The sequence below is a fragment of the Paramormyrops kingsleyae genome, chromosome 15, assembly GCF_048594095.1.
Source record: "Paramormyrops kingsleyae isolate MSU_618 chromosome 15, PKINGS_0.4, whole genome shotgun sequence".
NCBI classification, from domain to species: domain Eukaryota; kingdom Metazoa; phylum Chordata; class Actinopteri; order Osteoglossiformes; family Mormyridae; genus Paramormyrops; species Paramormyrops kingsleyae.
Window position 1 is genome coordinate 1,018,483 of NC_132811.1, and position 20,824 is coordinate 1,039,306.

General features: G+C 41.0%; 1 protein-coding gene and 1 non-coding gene across 2 annotated transcripts; one reads left to right on the plus strand and one right to left on the minus strand.

The window, feature by feature from the left end:
- Positions 1 to 1,765: 1,765 nt before the first annotated feature.
- Positions 1,766 to 7,125, minus strand: angptl4 (angiopoietin-like 4). The gene is made up of 7 exons (XM_023843517.2): positions 6,563 to 7,125; positions 5,732 to 5,842; positions 5,529 to 5,613; positions 3,778 to 3,891; positions 3,563 to 3,658; positions 3,009 to 3,287; positions 1,766 to 2,893 (listed from the first exon to the last, which is right to left on the minus strand). The coding sequence occupies exons 1-7, from the start codon at positions 7,052 to 7,054 to the stop codon at positions 2,709 to 2,711; spliced, it is 1,362 nt and encodes a 453-aa protein (XP_023699285.1). The 5' UTR covers positions 7,055 to 7,125; the 3' UTR covers positions 1,766 to 2,708.
- A 12,418-nt stretch (positions 7,126 to 19,543) lies between these two features.
- Positions 19,544 to 19,615, plus strand: trnap-cgg (transfer RNA proline (anticodon CGG)). Its single transcript has one exon. It is a non-coding gene; the product is annotated as a tRNA-Pro (tRNA).
- Positions 19,616 to 20,824: the final 1,209 nt, after the last annotated feature.

Sequence of the window (20,824 nt, forward strand, 5' to 3'; positions counted from 1 at the left end):
GTGACGCATACAGTCAATGAAAAGCATGCTTCATGGTTACTTGACATGTTTGTTTTGTGGTAACATTATGCACTGCATGCACTGGACTTTATTCTTACAGCAGAGAAGTAGTTCATTATGACTGTTTGTGAATTGGGACATTTCAACTTACTTTTTTAATTCCCATTTAAATTTAGTAGGAGTCGGAGTCGGAGTCGGTTAACTTTTTTCCGACTCCGACTCCAGGTACCCAAAATTGTCTCTGACTCCGACTCCTCGACTCCGACTCCGACTCCACAGCCCTGACTAAAAGACATCTGACTTTCTCTGTATGCAAATGTGTTGAATTCCATGATATTTGGCAGGCAATACCAACTTATTTGTGGGTAGATAAGTTCTATTTGGCTACAGTTTCAGTATATACTTTTTTGTGTTATAAATAATGTGTTTTTTATCACAAAAATATAAATTATCGTGTGAATTTTTTCCAATATTGTGCAGCGTTCCTTGTAGCCTCTTAATCTGCTAATTTGCACAGCCTAGTGCGTGTTTTGTTTTCAGGTGCTGATGAATTACTTTGTTAGTCAGGGTCCCTGTATTTGCTCTCATGAGTGTCCACATTGACATTTTATTTGAAGTGAATTAAAATTAATATAATTGACTTGTCAGACGTGATAGTGCTTGGCGAATCTATAGGAAAACTTTCAGACTACTATATATTCTTAATTATTGTCAGAGTATCCTTCAGTATAATTGTTGAAGTGGCTCAACTGTATTAAGCCAATTCATGTCTGACAACTGAAACCCTCTGGTTCCTGAATTCCCTGAGAAGTACTGAGTGCATAATGGCTCAACCGGTAAGACTCCAGTATCACATCCCCAAGGCTGTGGCTTTGACTGCCACCCCCAGCTCTGGGGGCGAGGAATTCTGCATGTTCCCTGATGGCTGGTTCATACTTACTGGCTTCACTACAGTGTGCAGAGAATGCGGCACCATCCGCGTTCCTGGATGTGCACGCTTCTTGCACCAACATGTCAGGCAGCTGCGTGCTTTGACACCAGGCCTGGGGTGGCACTGAAAGGCAAAGCTGCTCTTAAATCACATTTATGAAGTGTGGATGGATGTAACATTAAAAATAAGTATTTCACTAAAACTAACCACTATGTACTTGCAGTACACAGGAACATTGGACTTCCACAGTCAAGGTGCGTTTGCATTCCAGTATGGAGCATCTGCCTCATCTCGATGTTTCAGTGGTACGTGCCCTTACACGTGGCTGTGGAACACGGCCTCCACCCCCACCCTCTGTGATGTCATGTGTGTTTTGGCACACCAGCCCTCTGTATGAGCCAGGTCCGTAGCCTGAAATGAATTTCAATGGGACTTCAAGCTCTCTATTTTACTACCTGGCTACATGCCTGGTCGGTAACAAACAAATTTGGGGAGGGGGGCAAACCTGTGATTGTACTGTGAGGCTACACACCTGGTATGAACAAACTTTTAGATGCAAAAATTGCTTCGGAGTACTCCACTGTCCTCCCCACGTCAAAATCATTGGTTAGGTGAACCTGTGTCTGAATTACACCATGTGACTGTGTGCATGTGCCTGTGTGCATGTGCCTGTGCGCATGTGCCTGGTCGTACATCCCTCTGCAGGGTGTCCCTGCCTGGGCTCCGGCTCTGGGGAGACGCCTCACTCTCACCTTGACTATGTTCCGGGTTAGTGGGTCTGGAACATGTGTGGATGAGATACAAAAGCAACAAAGAGTCAAACTGCAAGAAATATTTCCTCACTTTGAAAATGTCACATTTTATTTTTGAAAAATCAATATAAATTACTGAAGATATTACAAGCATATATACATTTTTTACATAAATTAAGATCTGGATACGTACTGGTTCTTTGTAAAAAATAGAATGTACAGTGAACAGTTACATTAATTTCATTACACAGGATGTAGGGCCCACAAGGACAACACAATGCAGTCAATATGACTGGGAAAATTGCCACAGACAGTGAGGAACTCGCACTGATCCATGACCAGATTTGTACATTTACGTCTGAGTTCTGAAAAGACTCGTATTCAGGAACAAGTTCATTTCAAACTGCAGATTTTACAGTATTACTAAAAACTATAGAAAAGTCTCAAATGATTGCACATTCTATAAATAGTCTGGCATTTTGTTGTAACAAATTCAAAACGATACAATGTGTCTTGTATGCGGAATTTTTTTTAAAGCACTTAAGTTTGGTATGTGAAGAGAGTGCGAAATGAGGCAAGGTCATACTTTAAAATATTACCATTCATTCAAAGCAATACCCTGCTTTGCTCGAACCAACATTTTCAGAAATGCGTGCACAAGCGCTTTGGTTCTCTACATGCTAGTTAGTTTAGGAAATTCATAAATGTACAGTTAAAGTAGCACCACTTTTTCCAAGGATGGCCATGAATGATTCAGAAAAATGTGCTCTGTCAAACTGAAAGCTTCTCTTCCCTCTTTAAAATGCTACAGGTCTTTGGTTCCTGCTTCTCTAAGCCACAGTCTGATCACCTGAGCATGTTGGTCCATCATCATCTTCAGCGCCATGAGCCAGACTCTGGTGGATTCTGCTAGGCTGGGTTTTTTTTTTTTTTTAACTGTAAGACTTTGCAGTGTAAAGTCAGGTTTCTCTAACCCTCCTCTTCCTGGCAGTGATCTTTCCAAAGTGCCCTCAATCACAGTTAGTCTAAGACTGCTTCTCAATCTCAATGGGTGCGATTTTCATGGCTGTGGTCTTCCAAGGATAGTAGCGTCCCCGCTGGGTCTTCCAGAACACCGCCTGCTTCCTCTGGTGCCTTTGTTTAGGCAGCGGGTTGTTAAAGTACTTCCCATTGAGATTGGACCTTCCACAGTTGCTGAACCACCAGCCACCTGCAACAAGAAAAAATCACTGAATATTAGATTTACTTAGTCTTAAGACTATCTAGCCAGATCAACAAAGTGATGAACAGCTGTCTTAGCTGCAGGTCTAGCTCTCTGAACATACCAGAAAGATGCTTAGCGCAGTTGATATCTGTCCTTTGGTCATTGTCTCTGTCTCGGGTGGAGAAGGGCAAACCAGAGGGGTTACTGGCAAGAGCACTGGCCAGGCTTCCAGAGGAGACATCTTTCAGGTGAAGGGTGTAGTCGCTTTCCTCACCACCAAGGCTGAATAGATACTTGACAGACTCAGTCTCATCTTTCCAGTTGGACAGCTCCACCTGCATGATGTATTCCCCTTGCACGGAGAGGGCATGCATCTTCTGAAGTCCCAGCCAAAAGTCACCTATAAAAGAAACGCCAAGACTGGTTCATGACAGGCATCAAAGCTTCAGTTCAGAATATAAATTGTCTGTTTAGTTAAAGTCAGGCTTGGTCATGAACTGAGGACTGGACGACCCATTTATAACGAGTCTTTTAATGGATTAGCCTCACAGTTGACATTTAATACTTTACTAAATATTGTTCTTGTCTCATGTTGCAATAAGTGTAGATTTTAGTATACAGTATCACACGGAAGATGAGCCATGCAAAGGACTGAAAAGAATCTGCCGCTCCTACCGCTGGGACTGCCAAAGCCCTCTTCATAGGCTTGCCACAGCTGGTCGAAATCCAGTGAGCCGTCATGACGCCTTTGCATGACTGTCCATCCACCTTCTGCATAAAGAAATACCAGTAAACGAAGGATTAATGAGAAGCCATTTACTAACAGTGTGTCAATTAAAAATGACTGTTGACTAAGGAGAATAATTCATACAGAGATTTGTCTCCCTCACCGTCTGTCATTTCACAGAAGACGTGGAATGGCTGGCTGTTCAGGGGCTGAATGGTGTAAATGCCACTGGTCCGTTTGCCGCTCAGAAACAGTTTGTGGCAATCTGTGGCTGCTTCTGAAAAACAGGAAAATAGCGTCGAGCCTATTAATATAAAATCACATTTTAGAATCAGTAGGAAGGCAGCAAATATATAGCTCATGTGTGCACAGACGTGAGCGTAGTGCTGATGTAGTTGAATTTCAATGACCAGCGGGCAATGTTCATCTGTGCTGCTAACTAACAGCTGTAATGCTGGAGGAGTGTATGGATAATGAGATGGGGTGGGAAGGGGGGGGGGTTGGCTCTCTGGCTCAGACAGAAATAGGGGAAAGGTCACAAGTTTCTGCAGGCCTGGGAATGAGGCGGGCATCCTGAAGAAATTATGGCACACATCTGAATATCTTTACGGCATCTCTCGTAACATGGGACTCACCACAAATACCACACTCAGCCAGTCTGTCAGATTTATGTCTGTTAGATGTATTCTGATACTGCCCTTCCTGTACCCCCCCACTGATGTGCTGCTGACTTTATTCGGTTTAAACTTTCATTACCCCCCGCCATCCGAATGTTGTTACATTTCCCGTTTTATAACCGGTACACCAGAGCAGTTCATTTATAACATACTTTCCACGAGGTACTGTGCTGTGCCTGAGAATGATACTCAGGACCAAGTTTCAGGTAAATCACTTTTCTTGACAAGCAACTGTAATACTACATACATTATTTGCCTACTAAATGTGTGTGTGTGTATACACACACAGAAATATATACACATACATTATATATTACATGTGTATATATATTTTAAATACTGATCACATGTTGATACTGTTTTGTTGGACCGATTTTCTTTAAGACGTAATGAATTGAGTGACGTGGATTCTATGATGGCGGGAACACCGGGCCTTGTATGGCTCGTTTGAGTGAAGCGGATTCCGGCTCAGTAAGTGCCCCGTGCCCCCGCCACGCTCAAGCAGTCAGGAACCATCTGAGAAGCACTGAACTTTACCCCAGCTGGCGACTGGCCAGTATTCAGGCTTCTCATAAAAACAGCTCAGAACAGCTGAACTGACAATGTAATTAGAGCTCGCGCTGAGCCAGACTCAGGAACGGTCACGTATTGAGGCAGCCTGAAGGGAAAAGTCTCCCCCCGGCATTCTTACAATCCTCTTGACGTCACGGAGGTTCCTCTAAGGCATCATTGTGCTCCACTGGATCGTTTCTCGCTGTTCTCCTTCTGCCCCCCACCCGCAGCCCCTCAGCCTCCACCTCACGTCTCACAATTCACCTTTCACCCAGTTATTGATTTTAGTACCTCTAGGCAACGGAAACTAAAAATAGGATATTAAATATATATTTAATAAACCCCCTCCATTTTGCATGCGTTACACAGTCTGCGACTATAAAACAACTTTGCAAAATTTCTGTTCCAATTTCGGCGTTTATCTATCAATTGATCAAAGGCTTTCTTCCACAGATTGTCACCACTACCTAGTTGTCAATAGTCAGGACAGGCTTTAACTTCTCCTGTTCACTAAGTGCCAGCTTCATTGCATTAATGATGATACATCAGTGCTATCAACATGATAAACCCAGTCTGTCCCGTTTCATCTTTGCCGCACACTATTGTAAGCGGACGAATAACGGAGTCCCATGCTCAACAAAAGTTTTAACACAGCCAGGTCGATGCTGAGATTAAAGACACTTACCGGTGGGGGAATCGCTCTGCTCGCGGCTGCCGTTAACCGCGGTCTCCTCGCGCCGCAGATAAGATCGCTCTTTTCTCTGCTTGATCTGAGGGGAACCAAATGAATGCAGTTTGCAAATAAGCGTTGCGATGCAGTCTGCAGTCTCACTAAACTGCTTGCATTAGACTAGAAAAATAGTGAAATACCCGAGCTGTTAAAATTACCTGGCTCTGGAGGTTTTTAATGCGCGCGTTCTGCTTCTCCAGCCTTTCTTGCTGTTGCCGGATTTCCTCTATCAGATCGTCAATACGCCGGTTTTGCGCTTCCAGCATCAACTGAAACCAAGTAAGTGAAGATTGAGTACTTTCATGCCAAAACAATATAGTTTTATCCGTCGTGTTCAGTTATATTTACTTAAATAAAAACTCAATGATTCGTGCTTGTTGATTTTGTTAGTTCTGATGAACCCCGAGCCAGCCCGGAGCACTTAATCATAAAACGAAAAAGGTTTAAAAACTTAGTTCTTAAATCATTGATTTTTTTTATTTTAAGTTTCAGAACCGGAATTTATTTAAAGTATTTAAGTGTCCAGTGACAGCGTAATGTAAGGAACGAAACGGCCCGACGTGGGGTTGCGCAATTTCTTTGTCTGGACACTCCAGCTGCCTGATGGCACGTAGCGCATGCCTGCAGCGGACTGCACGCAGACTGCACGCGGACCCGCACGCCCAATGGAAACATGTGGCCCCCCGCCCGTCAAACTGCGCATCCACCCTCTGCTATACCGTTTCTACGCCGCCTTTCTTGCAATTTGCTAGCAGTTCGCAAAACAACTGTAGTGCGCCTGTTCCAAAGCGCTTTGAAGTATTAATTTTTATAGAAGGTAATGAGGCGGTTGTCGGTTGACTTCAGAATTAACATTCCTGTTTCATTTATTTTGTCTTGCATATCCATTCAGTTTGCCATGTGAACCAAAAGTTATAGAGTTGTATAAGGACCTCTTTCAGAGCTATTGATATAATTCTGTGACATAACAGAAAGTCATTTCGGCTTACCTGGATGAGCCCAGAGTCACTGCTGTTGCTCACATCTCCGTGAAGTATGCCGTACACTTTCTGCTCCAGCTTGCCGATCCTCTCATGGACTTGCAGCCGCTCTCTCTGCAGCTCCTCCGTCTTCTCCCACAGCTCGTTGGAGATGTTCAGCACCTGACTTTGCTGCACCTGAAGTTGCTGGGCCTTTAGCTTCAGCACCTCGCCGTCCTCCTTCAGGCTTTGGGTCTGCTTGCCAAGTTCGGCCACCGTGCTGTTGAAGACCTTAAGCTTGCTAGAGATGTCTCTGATCTGGCCCTTCGTCTTGTCCACATGCTCCTTCAGCCCATGTCCGAGCTGCAGGAGCCCATGGGCGATGACATTGACATCATCCCAGGACGCATACTGCACCTTTCTCTCTTTTCCAGTCGCTCCCTTTCTATCTGGAACGTAACCCAACCCGACATGAGCCAGGAAGACTAAGCATAGCAATGGCACCACCATCGTGCTCCTCATCGTGGTTCGACCTTTGGGTTTCTTTTCTGAAATACAGCTAAAATGCAGCAGAGATACTTGACTGTTTCAGCTGTACAAGCTCCACCTTTTATACTCTCAGTTTTTTCATGGACGCCTCTCTGATTGGCTTCTGCCAGGAAAGGGGTGTGTCATGACTCTTCCCTTCGAAGACATTTACCAGAGACTGTGATGCAACAGTGGAGATTGTTGGCCTCACTGTAAAACAATACTTACCTACCTGTTAAACACAAGTGCCTTTTAACACAATTTAAATTAAAAATACAAATTTTAAATATACATAAAATTTTTCAGAGATTTGAAAAGCGTGGCCTGTGTTTATGCTGAGAATGAATATGTGCATTTTTCATTGCTTCACACAGTATATTTCCATTTAAAATATATTGTAATTCAATATATTTATACTTCTTATATAATTATATACATAGAATTTATGTAACTGTATTTAAATTTCAAAATATTACGTATTTTTATGGTGTTCATTTTTGTTGCTCCACATAAAACGTGGAAAGTTTTCACTGGGATGAAAACTAAGTTTTTCCTCAGTTTTCACAGGACAATCGGATATAACAAATGGATGGATGGATGGAAGGGAAACAAACTGGTTTTGTTTGTGACATCCAGGTCTAGCTGTACCCTTGTCAGCAGTGACCTCATTGTAGCTGTTTGTCTGGATGTTTGGAGTCTTTTGGTGTGGAATGTTAAGGTGCTGTTAGAGAGGACCAGTGTGAGAAGTGGGGGAAAGTTCAGGCACACAAAATTCCTGGATTGTACATCAATTCCCCATGAGCAGAGCATTCGGAGAGCACATGCACAGGGAGGGAACACACTTAACCCTTCGCCTTCCTTTGGATTATGCTGGGGAGCCAAGATGAACTGTAATTATAGTTTTGGGAAAAGCAAACATTATTTCATGCCAGTTATGACAGCTGTAAGCAATAGCGACAAATGGGATTGTGAGTTTGTGCTGTGATTTGTGATTTACACAGTATTCTTGTTTTGTGAGGCATTCTCTGAGAAAAGTAGTTTATGTAACGTCAAATTTGAGGTATATGTAAAATGTAAATAAAGAAAAGACCAAAGTACTGACATTGTTTCTTCTTGGTCTTCTTTAAATAATAATTAGTCCATACATTTGTTGAATGTTTAAGAATCAAAATATGATTGATCTGTATTATTATCTCTGAGGTAGAAATATAGGTATTTATTTTCATGGACAGCAATCCGTATCGTTTGTGTGTGTAGAATTAATCAGACGATCTAGTTGTGATTCTTAGGGTTTTTCCACACGTGCTGCTTTATATATTTAATACTTGCTGACAGCACAAAAACTTATTATGTTAATATTAAATAAAAAATAGGCATATGAAGCTTTTTTTTTTATTTTTTACATCTGAGGTCATATATGATACTGGACTTATTTAAATTAACTATATTTGTTTCAGAATGGAAACTCTAATAATGTCACAGAGAAGTAGATATTTCTTGTAAAGGTTTGTTTTTTTACATTTTATTTTGGGAGACAGGACGTGCTGTATATTGTATTAAAAGACGTAATTACAGTGCCTTCTACGTTTGCGCTATCTTTGCCGTGATGGCTCTGTAAGCCACTCTGGATAAGATTATCTGCTCAAAAAAACACATGCAGAAGCCACATTAAATCTAGAAGCACAACCAAATATCCCCAAAAAGCTCCACTACAGAGTTTAATTTTTCTTTATGTGTCTTTCAACATCACCAGCAAAATACATTTCAGGTATATTAGCAAAGAATTGCCTTCAGTGCAGAAATATGATTTTAAAATGTTATATAAAAATGTGTTTAAGCTTATGTGTTAGTGTTTATACGACAGAGCTTTTTATTTCTGCTTCTGTTTAATTTTGGCCATTATTAAGTAGGATTTCCTGCTGAATTTAAATATAATGGTATAATGGCATCCTGTTGTAAATTGTTCTGCGGGACATTTCTGGACATACAGTTACTGTTCTAGTGTTCTTGTATAAATATCTTTGTATTAATCAGGCAAATTTGATTACAAGCAAGAGATTTTATGAATCGTTATTTACTGTATTTATTTTGTTCTTTACCTTTTTCATGGGTTTTAGTATGTTTTGGATTCTGGGTTATATGTAACAAACTGTGTCGTTGTTTTCTGGGATAAATACCGTGACCTTTGTTAGTCCTTGTTGGGACAAAGAGCCAAGGGTCAGCGTTTGCTGAAGACCTGTTTGTTTCGTTTTCACCCTCCTTGCTTCCCTGTTTGACTTCCTCCAACCATCCACCCACTCCTCCCGTTACCATGACAATATCTCATCAGACACTCATCTGCAATTTAACATAAGCACATGTGCGTAGAACCAGAAGAACCTTGGCGACTTGGAAAAACAAAATATTGCAATAATTGGCTTTTCCTTTTGTGGTATAAATGACTTGTTAAAGGAAACTCCCCGCCCACTACCTCACTATCCAATGGCAAGTAAGTGTGCTAAAGGTTGCAGTGATAAATCACTCTCCTTCCGTGCCCCTGCACAGCTGGAGAGCAGCCGACAGCCCCTGGCCCCCTCCCTCGTCAGAAAGCCACCTGTAATGCATGCATGATTCGCAAAGCAATGTACCGGGGCAGCTGGCTGTCTGATAATATATTTTTTTTAAATGATCATTTATAGCCTATTAAACATTCTGAATCCCATCTCAATCGGTGTTTTTTATATTGTTAATCATTTATATATTTTTATATTTCAGTTTTTCCTTTTTGTGTGATAATGAGTTGAAATACGTTACCTAGCAGCTAGCATAATGAATGAGTGCACCATGGGAACAAAGCACACAAAGCACACAAAGCACAGGCTCAGATTCTAAACTGAAAAACAAAAGTCAAAGAGCATAACAAAAATGCACACTTTTCCCTCCATTCACACGATGTGTGTAAACATGTTTATTTTGCTGTTCTGACTCGGTTTCAGACCAAACAAGCATTTTATCTAGCTATGCAGAGGATGGTACAGGGTCAAAGCGAGGAGGAACACACAGGCAGCTGCTTCTTCGCCGTGGTGATGGAGCCCATCTCGGCTCCGCGAGTCGACTGACCTTTTACCCAGATTCCACAGCCATTGTTTGCCATGTGCATGAATCCCTGGTGCTGATTCGTCAGCCTCGCTTTAGCGGTGTTTCCTTGGTCCCAGGGTCCAACATAAAAAGAAAAACAATAAATAGTTTTCTTGTGTGAAACATTTGGAGAAAGAAGGCATTGTTTTAATAAATTTGTAAAAAAAAAAATTGTTGTAAGTCGCTGTATGTTGGAATATTTTAAAATTTATGTAAGGAAGAAACTGATTTTATTGTTAGTCATTGCTACATAATCTGGATTTTTTGAGAGTATTCAGGTGTGAACAACTTAACATCAAGTTAAATATTTGTTTTCAAAATCTGTTTCAGACATTATAATCATATCTGTATATTTGTGTATGTATGCATGTGTTGCTCTTATATAAGTTTATATGTTTTAACTTCTGAATACTTGTTACACTTCACTACATTTCTGTGAAATACATAAATAATTTTGGATATCTGAATAAATGTAATAAGAAAATATCAATAGTGTAAATACTAACTAATATTAATGATTGTAATAGTTAAATTATGAGTACTTAAATGAGATGCAAATTATTATAAATTTTTAAAGAGCACATGATAGAGCTTATGAAAAATACAAAAAAACATTTGTGAGTCAAAATTTAGTGAGCAATTCATAATATATAGATGGTAATCTAAATTTATTTTGCTGTTCCATTTGTTGTTGTTATATAGATATGAAAACTCTGTTCTTTTTGCCAAGGAACAGATTTACAGCACATGCTGAATAGATATCGCCCGTATCCTGAAGCATCCATATTGTTCCCATCTCTCGTTACAGGATTTAATGCAGGGGTGGCCAATCTTATCCGCAAAGGGCCGGTGTATGCAGGTTTTTGGGATAACCTGTAGGTCAGCTGTTCAAACCCAGGTGTGAGGACTCTTCAGCCAATCAGTCCTCTAATTAGTAATCTAATTAGGGAGTTGCAGCGAAAACCCGCATACACAGCGACCCTTTGTGGATAAGATTGGCCACCACTGATTTAATGGCTTCTCTAAACCAGAATGTCTTTGCTTGATTTTTATGTTTTTGTGGCCTTATTATGGAGGGAAAAACACACAGGTTTATGTGGATAAGTGCTCTCAGTTAGCAGACGTCATCATCCTGTGCTATGCAGGCAAGGGGATGGTAATTAGGTCATTCTATTATGCCACATTTGAATTACTGATTTGCAGGAAACCTTGAATGGCAAAATCATAACTTTCCAGTTGAGGTAGCTAGACAGATGCTCGAATGTTATTTCAACACCTGGCCTTCACACATGTGCACAAGCCTGGTCCTGTAAGGCAGCCTGTACTGGTGAAACACCTCGAATAGCCTCAGGGTAAAAGTATGCGTCTTATAAGATGCTTTTGGGGCAAAAAATTAAAGTGACCAGAAGGGGGGCGGAGTGACTTTTCTTGCCTGTAGACTGGATGTTATCGCTTTGCACGAGCCATGTGTCGATTAGACTGGATGTTATCGCTTTGCACGAGCCATGTGTCGATTAGACTGGATGTTATCGCTTTGCACGAGCCATGTGTCGATTAGACTGGATCTTATCGCTTTGCACGAGCCATGTGTCGATTAGACTGGATCTTATCGCTTTGCACGAGCCATGTGTCAATTATGTCCAATGAAGAATGTAACCAAGAGCCCCAAGTCTATAGTGTAATGGAGGATGGGCTCATTGTCGCACAAATGCACACTCCACACGTCCATTGAAGCTGGAAGCTCATTGTTTGTAATGTAATGGGATGAATAACCTTGTCTGCATGCCATGTCATAGGCAGGGGTGGGGCCGTGCAGACACGTTGAACATTACAGAGGAAAAAACTGCATGTGCATCGTGGATGGGGTGACCGGGACGGACCATATGAGCTACTACAGGGTTTGTAAACAGCCATTTCAACCATTTCAATTAAAAGGACCCAGATTTCACTTTAGCAGAGTTCTTGCTTTGTGCTGATTGGCCAGTCTCCTATAATCAGGCATGTGTCACTAAAGTTAATGTGAAACAGCTGAATGAGTGTTTAAATCAAGGAAACAAACCAGTAAAGGCACAAAACGAACGAGCCTTTCAGTTTTAAAGTAGTTTGTAAAGCCTGAAGTAGCTGCAAGTGTCTATCCCTCATGACGTGGTTTCGGTGGTCACCCAAATCGTGGAGGATTTCCCAATCTGCACAGTGAACATTTATCGGCAGGATAAAGCGGATGAATAGCTCACCCATCTGGCAGGACACTCAGGCTTGATCTTACGGCAAATCTATATTATTCCATTATAAACCTATAATTTGCTACATCAAAGGGTAGTTTGCAAACCCTACAGACTGTTTACAAGGTAATAAAACAGTTACACACATGGCTGACCAAAGGGACATGAACGTTTAGGCGTACAATTTGGTAAACAGATTAGCAGTATGCCTAAAATTTATCCACATTATCGTCTCTTTTAAAAGGTTTTATGGCTGTTGAGCTGTCCCTTTCTTCACCGCCACTTTAGTGCTTATCGCTTCCAGGATAATATACCAAATTGTGTGGCCTGCTTCACTAACCAGATTTAATAAGCATAAGGATACGCTGAATTTATACAGATTACTAACTTTTGGGCACCACAATACGCGCACATATCCTGATTATATCGCGACGTTATATTGTGTAGCGTTACTGGGAACCATAGATGGGAAGATTAGATTTTTACCCAAATTAATAATTCTGTTACAAATATTTTGATACAGTCCCCTCTGAAATTATTATAATGGCAAGGGCAATTCATTTGGGTTTTAGATTAAGAGAAGAGTATGAGATGAGAGTTCAGAGCCAATAATACCGTTAATTGAAAATTAAATTTATTTGGTTAAACACCACATGCTATGTTGTTAAACACTGTATGAGATGTTTATACGCTCGTGATGGCTGCAGAGACCGCGGAAGCATGGCTGGATGGACGCTGCCATCGCCTGGCATCAGCAGACAATATCGTATGGTGTGTCTCTAGCCCAGGAGCAGGTCAAAATATCAAAGTTTGATGACTCCTGTGGGTGCATCTCTATCGCACCATCTTAAAATCAAAATGTTGTAAGTTGAACCATTGTAAAAAGTGGGGAGCATCTGTAATTGCATCTTGACACGACATAGAACGTAGCACCTTTTGCGTCGGGTCACCTTATTCTTAGGTGAGCAAAACTGCAGGAACAGATTAAATAACCTTTAATATTTGGGTAATATTTAATTATTATTATTATTATTTAATTATACCCTGTGATGTACTTGTGATATGCAAAAGAGCAGATATCACAGATGGGCTGAGTTAAAAGTGTAGGTCAGTGATCTAGGTGGGTAATTGCAATAAACACATTTTAAATTCTGCTTTTATTCCTGCAGGTGTGCAAAGACTGTTTGAATTTTACTCCAAACATTGTAGGAAGGGATTGTAGAATATGAATGCTTCTTATTAGTCACAACTGACATCTGTCAAATTAAAGCTTAGAATGGCCCAATCTGAGGACCTTTTGTAAGGGCTGTTAAAGCTCAGCTGGGCCGTCGATCAAATGTATTTTTCACTTGAGAGATGGTTGGTTCCAGCTCCATACTCCACCAGCGAGTAATTATCTCATTACACAAGTTGGTCTTTGAAATGATGCTGTCTGAGAGTCAGAAATGTGGCACGAAGGACTGTGACCCATGTTTGTCCTAAACCCAGAGTGACCCAGAGCCCTTTTGGGGAAATGTGTTTTATTAACCTTTATAAACAGTGACCTGTAGAACTGGTAACCTTTTGCTGTTCTTTGTCCAGTGGCTTATTACAGGAAGCATGTGTGTTTTTGTACGTGTGCCTGTATGTGAACAAGTGCCAAGTGTTTGTTATCGCTTTACATATGTTTTTGAGTTTTAGTTTGTTGGAGTAACAGTAATGGACTGCATTCAAATCTGAATCCTGCAGTGAGGGATTATATTTACAGAGTAAACATATTGGGTACTGCATATCTATACTCCGGTGAAGTCTGCATGAGGATTGTGTTTTTATTTGCTTCAGAATGATTAAGATTTCATATCTGCTCAGGAAGCTTATGAGTGGATCCATGACTCCACATCCTTACACAGGCCACCAGGCGTAGTGGTCCATAATGACCTTGATTTTATTTTGTGTAGCTCACAGGATCTGGTTTAGTTGACGACGGGGGTTTTGATGCTTTTGTAGAGTGACTTTACCAACAAGATTTTACTCATTCTTAGTTTAGAAATTTTATTAAAGCACTTTAAGCGAACGTCACCAAAATAGTCCATGTCAGTTCTCATAGTACTATTTCATGAACGGGAAATGAGAAAAAAATCTTCATCTGGAAAAAATACTGGTGGCTATTCTGGGAAGACACATGACAAGATAGGTCCTCAGTGGGTTGCGGGTTCATTCCTAGACCCTCACACAAATACTCGCCTATGAATCTGGAAACGCCAAACTCTGATGACCCTTAATGCTATCAAAGAGTTGACGTGCAATAAGTAAGATGCAGGTAATGACCTAAAGCTGACAAAGCACACGCATTGCATTTGTTAAATAGATTATAGCAGCTCAGCGGCTCCGCTAATGCAGCCCTGCTTCGCTCCCGGTATGTTATTTGTATACTCTAGGTTGTTTTTTGTGCTGGGTGAGCCTGAAACAAATAGGCATTATGGCAAAGCTGTCACACATGCCTAATAAATAATCTCCAATTTCGAATATATCATATCACTCCAGTACCAGGAAATAGAATACATCTGTTACCTTGCCTATAAGTTTAGGTATTGACACACACCATTACGATTATTGCTGATATGCATTATAGTCTTTCTGTCTAAATTCTCAGTGTTTCTGGGCACACTGGAATGTTTTTAGTTAACTGGAAAATAAAAAGGGGAAGCTGTTGAATTCTTTAGAATTTAAAGATCAATGTTGACACAGCACAGAGTGCACAAAATGTGTCCTCTGCATTTAACCTATATGTGACATCACGACATAGCAGGGGGCAGCTAATTCAGCACCTGGGGAGCAGTGTGGGGGGGGCGGTACCTTGCTGGTCAGGGATTCAAACCTGCAATCTTTTAATTATAAATGCACTTCTCTAACCGTTAAGCCACCCCTGCCAACTAACCTTGAGTTCTTATTTAAAAAAATGTATACGAACAAGAGAAGGGAGCGATGTGGTTACACTTTAACTTGTGTGCATTCAACAAAGATGTTCTGTATTCAAAAGTCTTGATGTTTCTTGAGTTGGCTGCTCTTTGGTGTCAAGGGAACAGATTCCATGAAAAAAACAAGAAAAACTCTCCAAACCAAGGGCAGGCCGTAAATATCATAAAGACACTTCCTGTCGGACTGTTAAAAATGCCCACACATTGCAGTTTGTGTCGTCTTCAGGACACGACACTAATGAACTGTGGAAGGTGTGTATACATGCTCACTTAATTAGTCGGGCAAGAGCACAAGTGCATATAATCAGTCAAATAAGAACTGTACCAACAGTACTGAACCCCACCTCCAAAAAAATAGTCAGTTGAGCAGACATTGAAACCAGCAGTTGAGTCTGCATGTGAAAGTCATCTCTCAGGTACAAACCACTCAGAAATTGCAAAAAACATCATATAAATGGTCTATAATGTATTTCCTCATTAAGACTCTTGGTAGGTATTCCATAGCATTCAGTTTCAAGATCCAAAATCTGTCAGAATGAAGTCATTTCAATCTATCACCTCTATCTACCTATAGATGTATTATTTTATGTATTTATTTATGTATTTATTTATTTATTTTACAATTTCAAAGCCCTAAATCTTTAAAGACAATTGATTGCTATGGTGCACCTTTTTATACAGTAGTGTGTCGCCATAGAGTAGTCTTCATTATTGACACAAATTGTACATTTATGTTCAGCAAAATGCTTTTTAAACCTCCTTTTAGTCATACACACATAGAAACACCCACAAGGACACAACAGGTGACACACAGCAAACTCAAAGTTACAGCTGATGAAGTCATTGATGTTGCATTCACTCTGTGTTCTTAAATCACAAAATGTCCTGCTCTGAATGTTACTCTCACAACGACTGCATGCACTGCATGCACTGCATGCACTGCATTCAAGTCCTCAAAAGCTCTATATTCAGCCATGTACCTGCTAAGTTGCATTTTACAAGCTTGGTTTTTGTGGATGGTGCCTTTCTGAAGACCATCATAGGTGGGTCAGGGAAGATTTCTTTTAATGCAGGATCACTACACATTAGGTTCAAGTTGGATTCAATAAATTATTTAATGTTAAAGGCATGGCGACTGTTTTGTTTTATAAAGACCAGAAGGTGTTAGTGAATGTGGCAATTGCACCCTCAATTAATGTTGGTGGATGACACTGTTTACAAAATCAATTCCTGAGCCCGTTTCTCGAAGTCTGACTCCTCATCATAAATGCGCCTTAAACACTGGAACTGTTCAAATGGGATGCTGTTTTTGAGTCCCTTTGGATGAAAACTATCATCCCTCGGCAAAGCGTTCCTGTCTGTACTTTTGTGGTATATATACTGATGGTCAAGTGTTTTGGAATAATCAATTGATAACTTTATATCTGAGTTGGCAGTGTAGATGTAACTATAGAATCCTAGTAATTCATATTCATTGCCTGACCAAATCCTAAGAATGTCATCAATTTAACAGACCTAAAATATGATCTTTTACTAAAAGGGGTTATTTGCCTGATTAAAAATTTACTCTTTTTCCCAGTACCCCAAGAAAGGATTTGCATAATTGAGTGCAAAGCAGGCACCCATTGCTATACCCTTATATTGCCTATAGAGGGAGTCTTGAAAAAGAAACACGTTACTGTATAAAGTCCATTCAGTAAGAGAAGGTAAAACACGGTTAGGTGGAGAGGTATCAGACCTTAGTGCCAGATAATGCTGTGGGGCTAACAGGCTCTCATAAGGATCTATGTTAGTGTGTAGAAGCCACATCTAGAGTCAGCAGATAACGGTTTGCAGAGCTCCTAGTGTCCATAAGTCTGCAAAATCCATCCATCCATAGTGTCTTCAAGAAAGGAGGGAAGATCTTTCATAAGAGGTTTTATAAAACAGTCCACAAACTGAGAACAGGGAGTAAAGGATTCAAAGATCCTTTACCGGAGATGATGGGTCTGGCATTGGGATCTTCCAGGTTCTGATGAATCTTAGGTAACATTCCAGGATTTTCAATCAATAAGAAGGCAAATTCATTTTCTGAGAGCCAGTCAGGATCTCAAGCTTAGGACAGGGTTCTGCTCAGTTCTTTTTTCCATCTCATCTATTGGATTTGCCTTCAGTTGCTCATAATAAATTCTGTGACCTAGTTGTACCTGAGCCTCTTCAGTGTGGGAACTTTTATCCGTCACCCCACCACTGCAGCCCCTCTGTCAGCAGGTTCTACGGTAATTTGCTCATTTTGTGCTGGGATATTAAGTGCGTCTCTCTCTCCTTTGGTGAGATTACTGTGTTTTATTTTGTGCTTTTTACTGAACATATCACCTGTCTGTCAAGGGTCGTGATGGCAGGAAGAATGATCCACAGCGTAGGTTACGAAAAACAGGGATCTTATTATAAACAAACAGGAAACAAAGGGACCATGAGGGGTCAAACCAAGACAGGTAGGACACAAGGGAGGACTAACACTAAATATGTTGGGCAACATAGGAATCAAGCAGGAGGCAACACAGGAACAAACACAATGACCAGCTGAATCACAAGGGAAGGGCAGGCTATTAAATACATGGGTAACAAGGACTTAAACAAGGGACAGGTGTGGGTTATTACTAAACACAAGAGATTAGTGGCAACAAGGGACAGGTGAGGGTAATTAAACAAGCACTAAGGACTGAAACACTAGGAGGAACTAAGAATATATGAGAAACAGAACAAAAGACATGGGCATGGATAACGAGAAACAAACGATACAACAAGCCAGGACCAATACAGGAATATAATTAACATGGGGAAAACAACATCACTAAACAAAGTGACTTGAACCTATAAGAGTAGGGATGCATGATTTTAACAACCCACTTAGCCAATTCATCTGTGCAGTGGCCCAGAGAGCGGGGGTCACACACTATGGGGCAGAACAACACCAACCTCAGGACAACAGGGTGACCAACAGCACCTGCTGGTCAAATGGGGAGATTATAGACTAAATGGAGCAAGACGGGGACCAATGCTGACAACTGTCTGACATGGGAGACCGTTTTAGTTAAAAGCAATCATAAAAATCAAAAGCAATATTATCATAGCAAAAAACAGTTATACAGTTATTATCTGAAGGTCTGAAAACATTTTAGCCTGTTATAACAATGGAAACCTGGAACAATTTCAGAGCGCTGTTTATGCCAAGAACAGCAACAGGTTGCCTGCACCAGAAAGCTAACCTTGACAGAAAAACATGGGGAAATGGTGCCATCTTGTGGTGAAACTCTGCTACTAGTCTTACTTGAACATAAAACGTTTTACCTGTGTAACATACAGTCAGTACCTCTACAATGCGACTAATGCGTTCACTGAAAAACGCTGCTCAATATCAATAAAATAGATAATTGCAAATACAAATGCTATTTCATGTTGTAATGGACTTTGATACTAATATATCAGTTGCGTTAGAACAGATTTGCAGTGTGATATCACGTGTTCTAGCATGACTGACTGTACATCAGAATCCACATCTACTGTACTAAGTAACGCAGTCATCTTTAAGAGTCCGGCTCACTATAGCAGCAACAGCACAAGACACAGCAGACTTGGCTGGATGTGCTGTCCATCAAAACTCCAGTCAGGAGCCGAGCTCAGTTTTCAGAATTAAATATCAGAAAATCACATGTTCAAACCCTGCAGGGACTGGTAGTAGTGAATTAGGCCCACAGCTAATATAAAATACACAAAATCACTCCAGAAATAAATCAGACCAAGCCATGATGGCCCATTGGTGATGATACACTAAATAACCCTAGTTCATACTTAAGGCTGACTTATACTTCTATGTTGAGCCTAAACACAGCTTAAGCAAGTGACCTACGCAGATCTTAAGCAAGTGACCTACGTAGAGCTTACCCCATAACCTTAGCAAGTGACATATGCAGAGCTTACCTTGTGGCCTAAGCAAGTGGTCTACGCAGAGCTTACACCGTGGCCTAAGCAAGTGGTCTACATAGAGCTCTGATCTCAGGTTGCCTTATTGGAAGCATGTAGGCAAGTAACGTCTGGTTTAGGGAACGAATTGAGCTGAAGAGGCTCTCTAATGTCCTGCCTCTGGGTTCCTTTGCATTTCAAGGGAAGTTTAATAAACACTTTCTAGGCATCACTTTCCTGCCAGGGGCTCGTTGGTCTAGGGGTATGATTCTCGCTTCGGGTGCGAGAGGTCCCGGGTTCAAATCCCGGACGAGCCCATGTGCAGTGGGATTGTAGAGAACTGCATCCAAAATGTTGGTGTCTCTCTCCCAAGTGACCTGTAGATGTTAGGTCTGTTTAATTTATGGCCAAGACAAAAGTAATCAAACGCAAAAATCCTCTACAATCTCTCCTGGAATGAAACACAGCCTAACCTGTGCCCCTGTACACTACGCTATACTGTTACACTACAAGACTAACCCGCTCTAAAAACTGTTTTCAATAAGCCACAGCTTAAAGATCAGGAGCAATAACAGAGATCAAGCTGTCATCAGTGACTGGGATGGAACATGCCAGGACATTGGACAGATGATGGGTGACAGCCAAGCCCAACAGGGAGCCGACATCTTGATGGAGGGAACCCTGAAGCCAAGGAACAGAAAAAAAGTGGCAAGTTGGAGTAGAAACACTATATACTGTATATTTGGCAGGAAAATAACCTGGTCATAGACTGAAACAAGGGCTTGTTGGTCTAGGAGTATGATTCTCGCTTCGGCCGTGAGAGGTGCTGCATTCAAATCCTAGATGAGCCTGTGTGCGGTGGGACTGTAGAGAGCTTCTGCCTAAAACGTCGGTATCTTGTAGATGTTATATTACTTTAATTTGTGGCCAAGACAGCAGTAATCAAAGGCAAAAATCCATGACAATCTCCCCTGGAACGAAACACAGCCTGCCTTGTGGCTTTTTCAGCCACTGCTTTTACTCCTTCGACTTTATGTCATGAAAGGAGCAATTCTTAAGTTCCACCTTTCTACTTTTATTTCATGCAAATCATTTTTATGACTGTGAACTTGCTTACATTTGAGCACCCATGTATAAAAATGCATATAGACTGGAAAGTGCTCATGAGCATAATCACATTCTTTTAAAGTGTTTTTAATAAGCCGCAGCTCAAACATCTGAAATAAGCATCTTGTTCTGACTCTTTAAGGCGTTTTTGGTGAATGACGCCTCTTGGATGGTGGGACAATTATGTATTTCCTGCTGAGTTGCTGAGTCCTAGTGGTTCAAGGACCAGCAAATACAGGCATTGATCCAACAACCTCTCAGGTGTCAAGCAAGCGCTCTGCCTTTTGAACTAACTCCTCACCGTACAAACTCATGCCATGCCATTTCTTTGAGTATCTGGTAAATGTTTTTTCAAAACAGCTTCTGGACAGTATTCAGAGAACTGGGAGTTAAGAAATTAGTTACACTTATTGACTCAC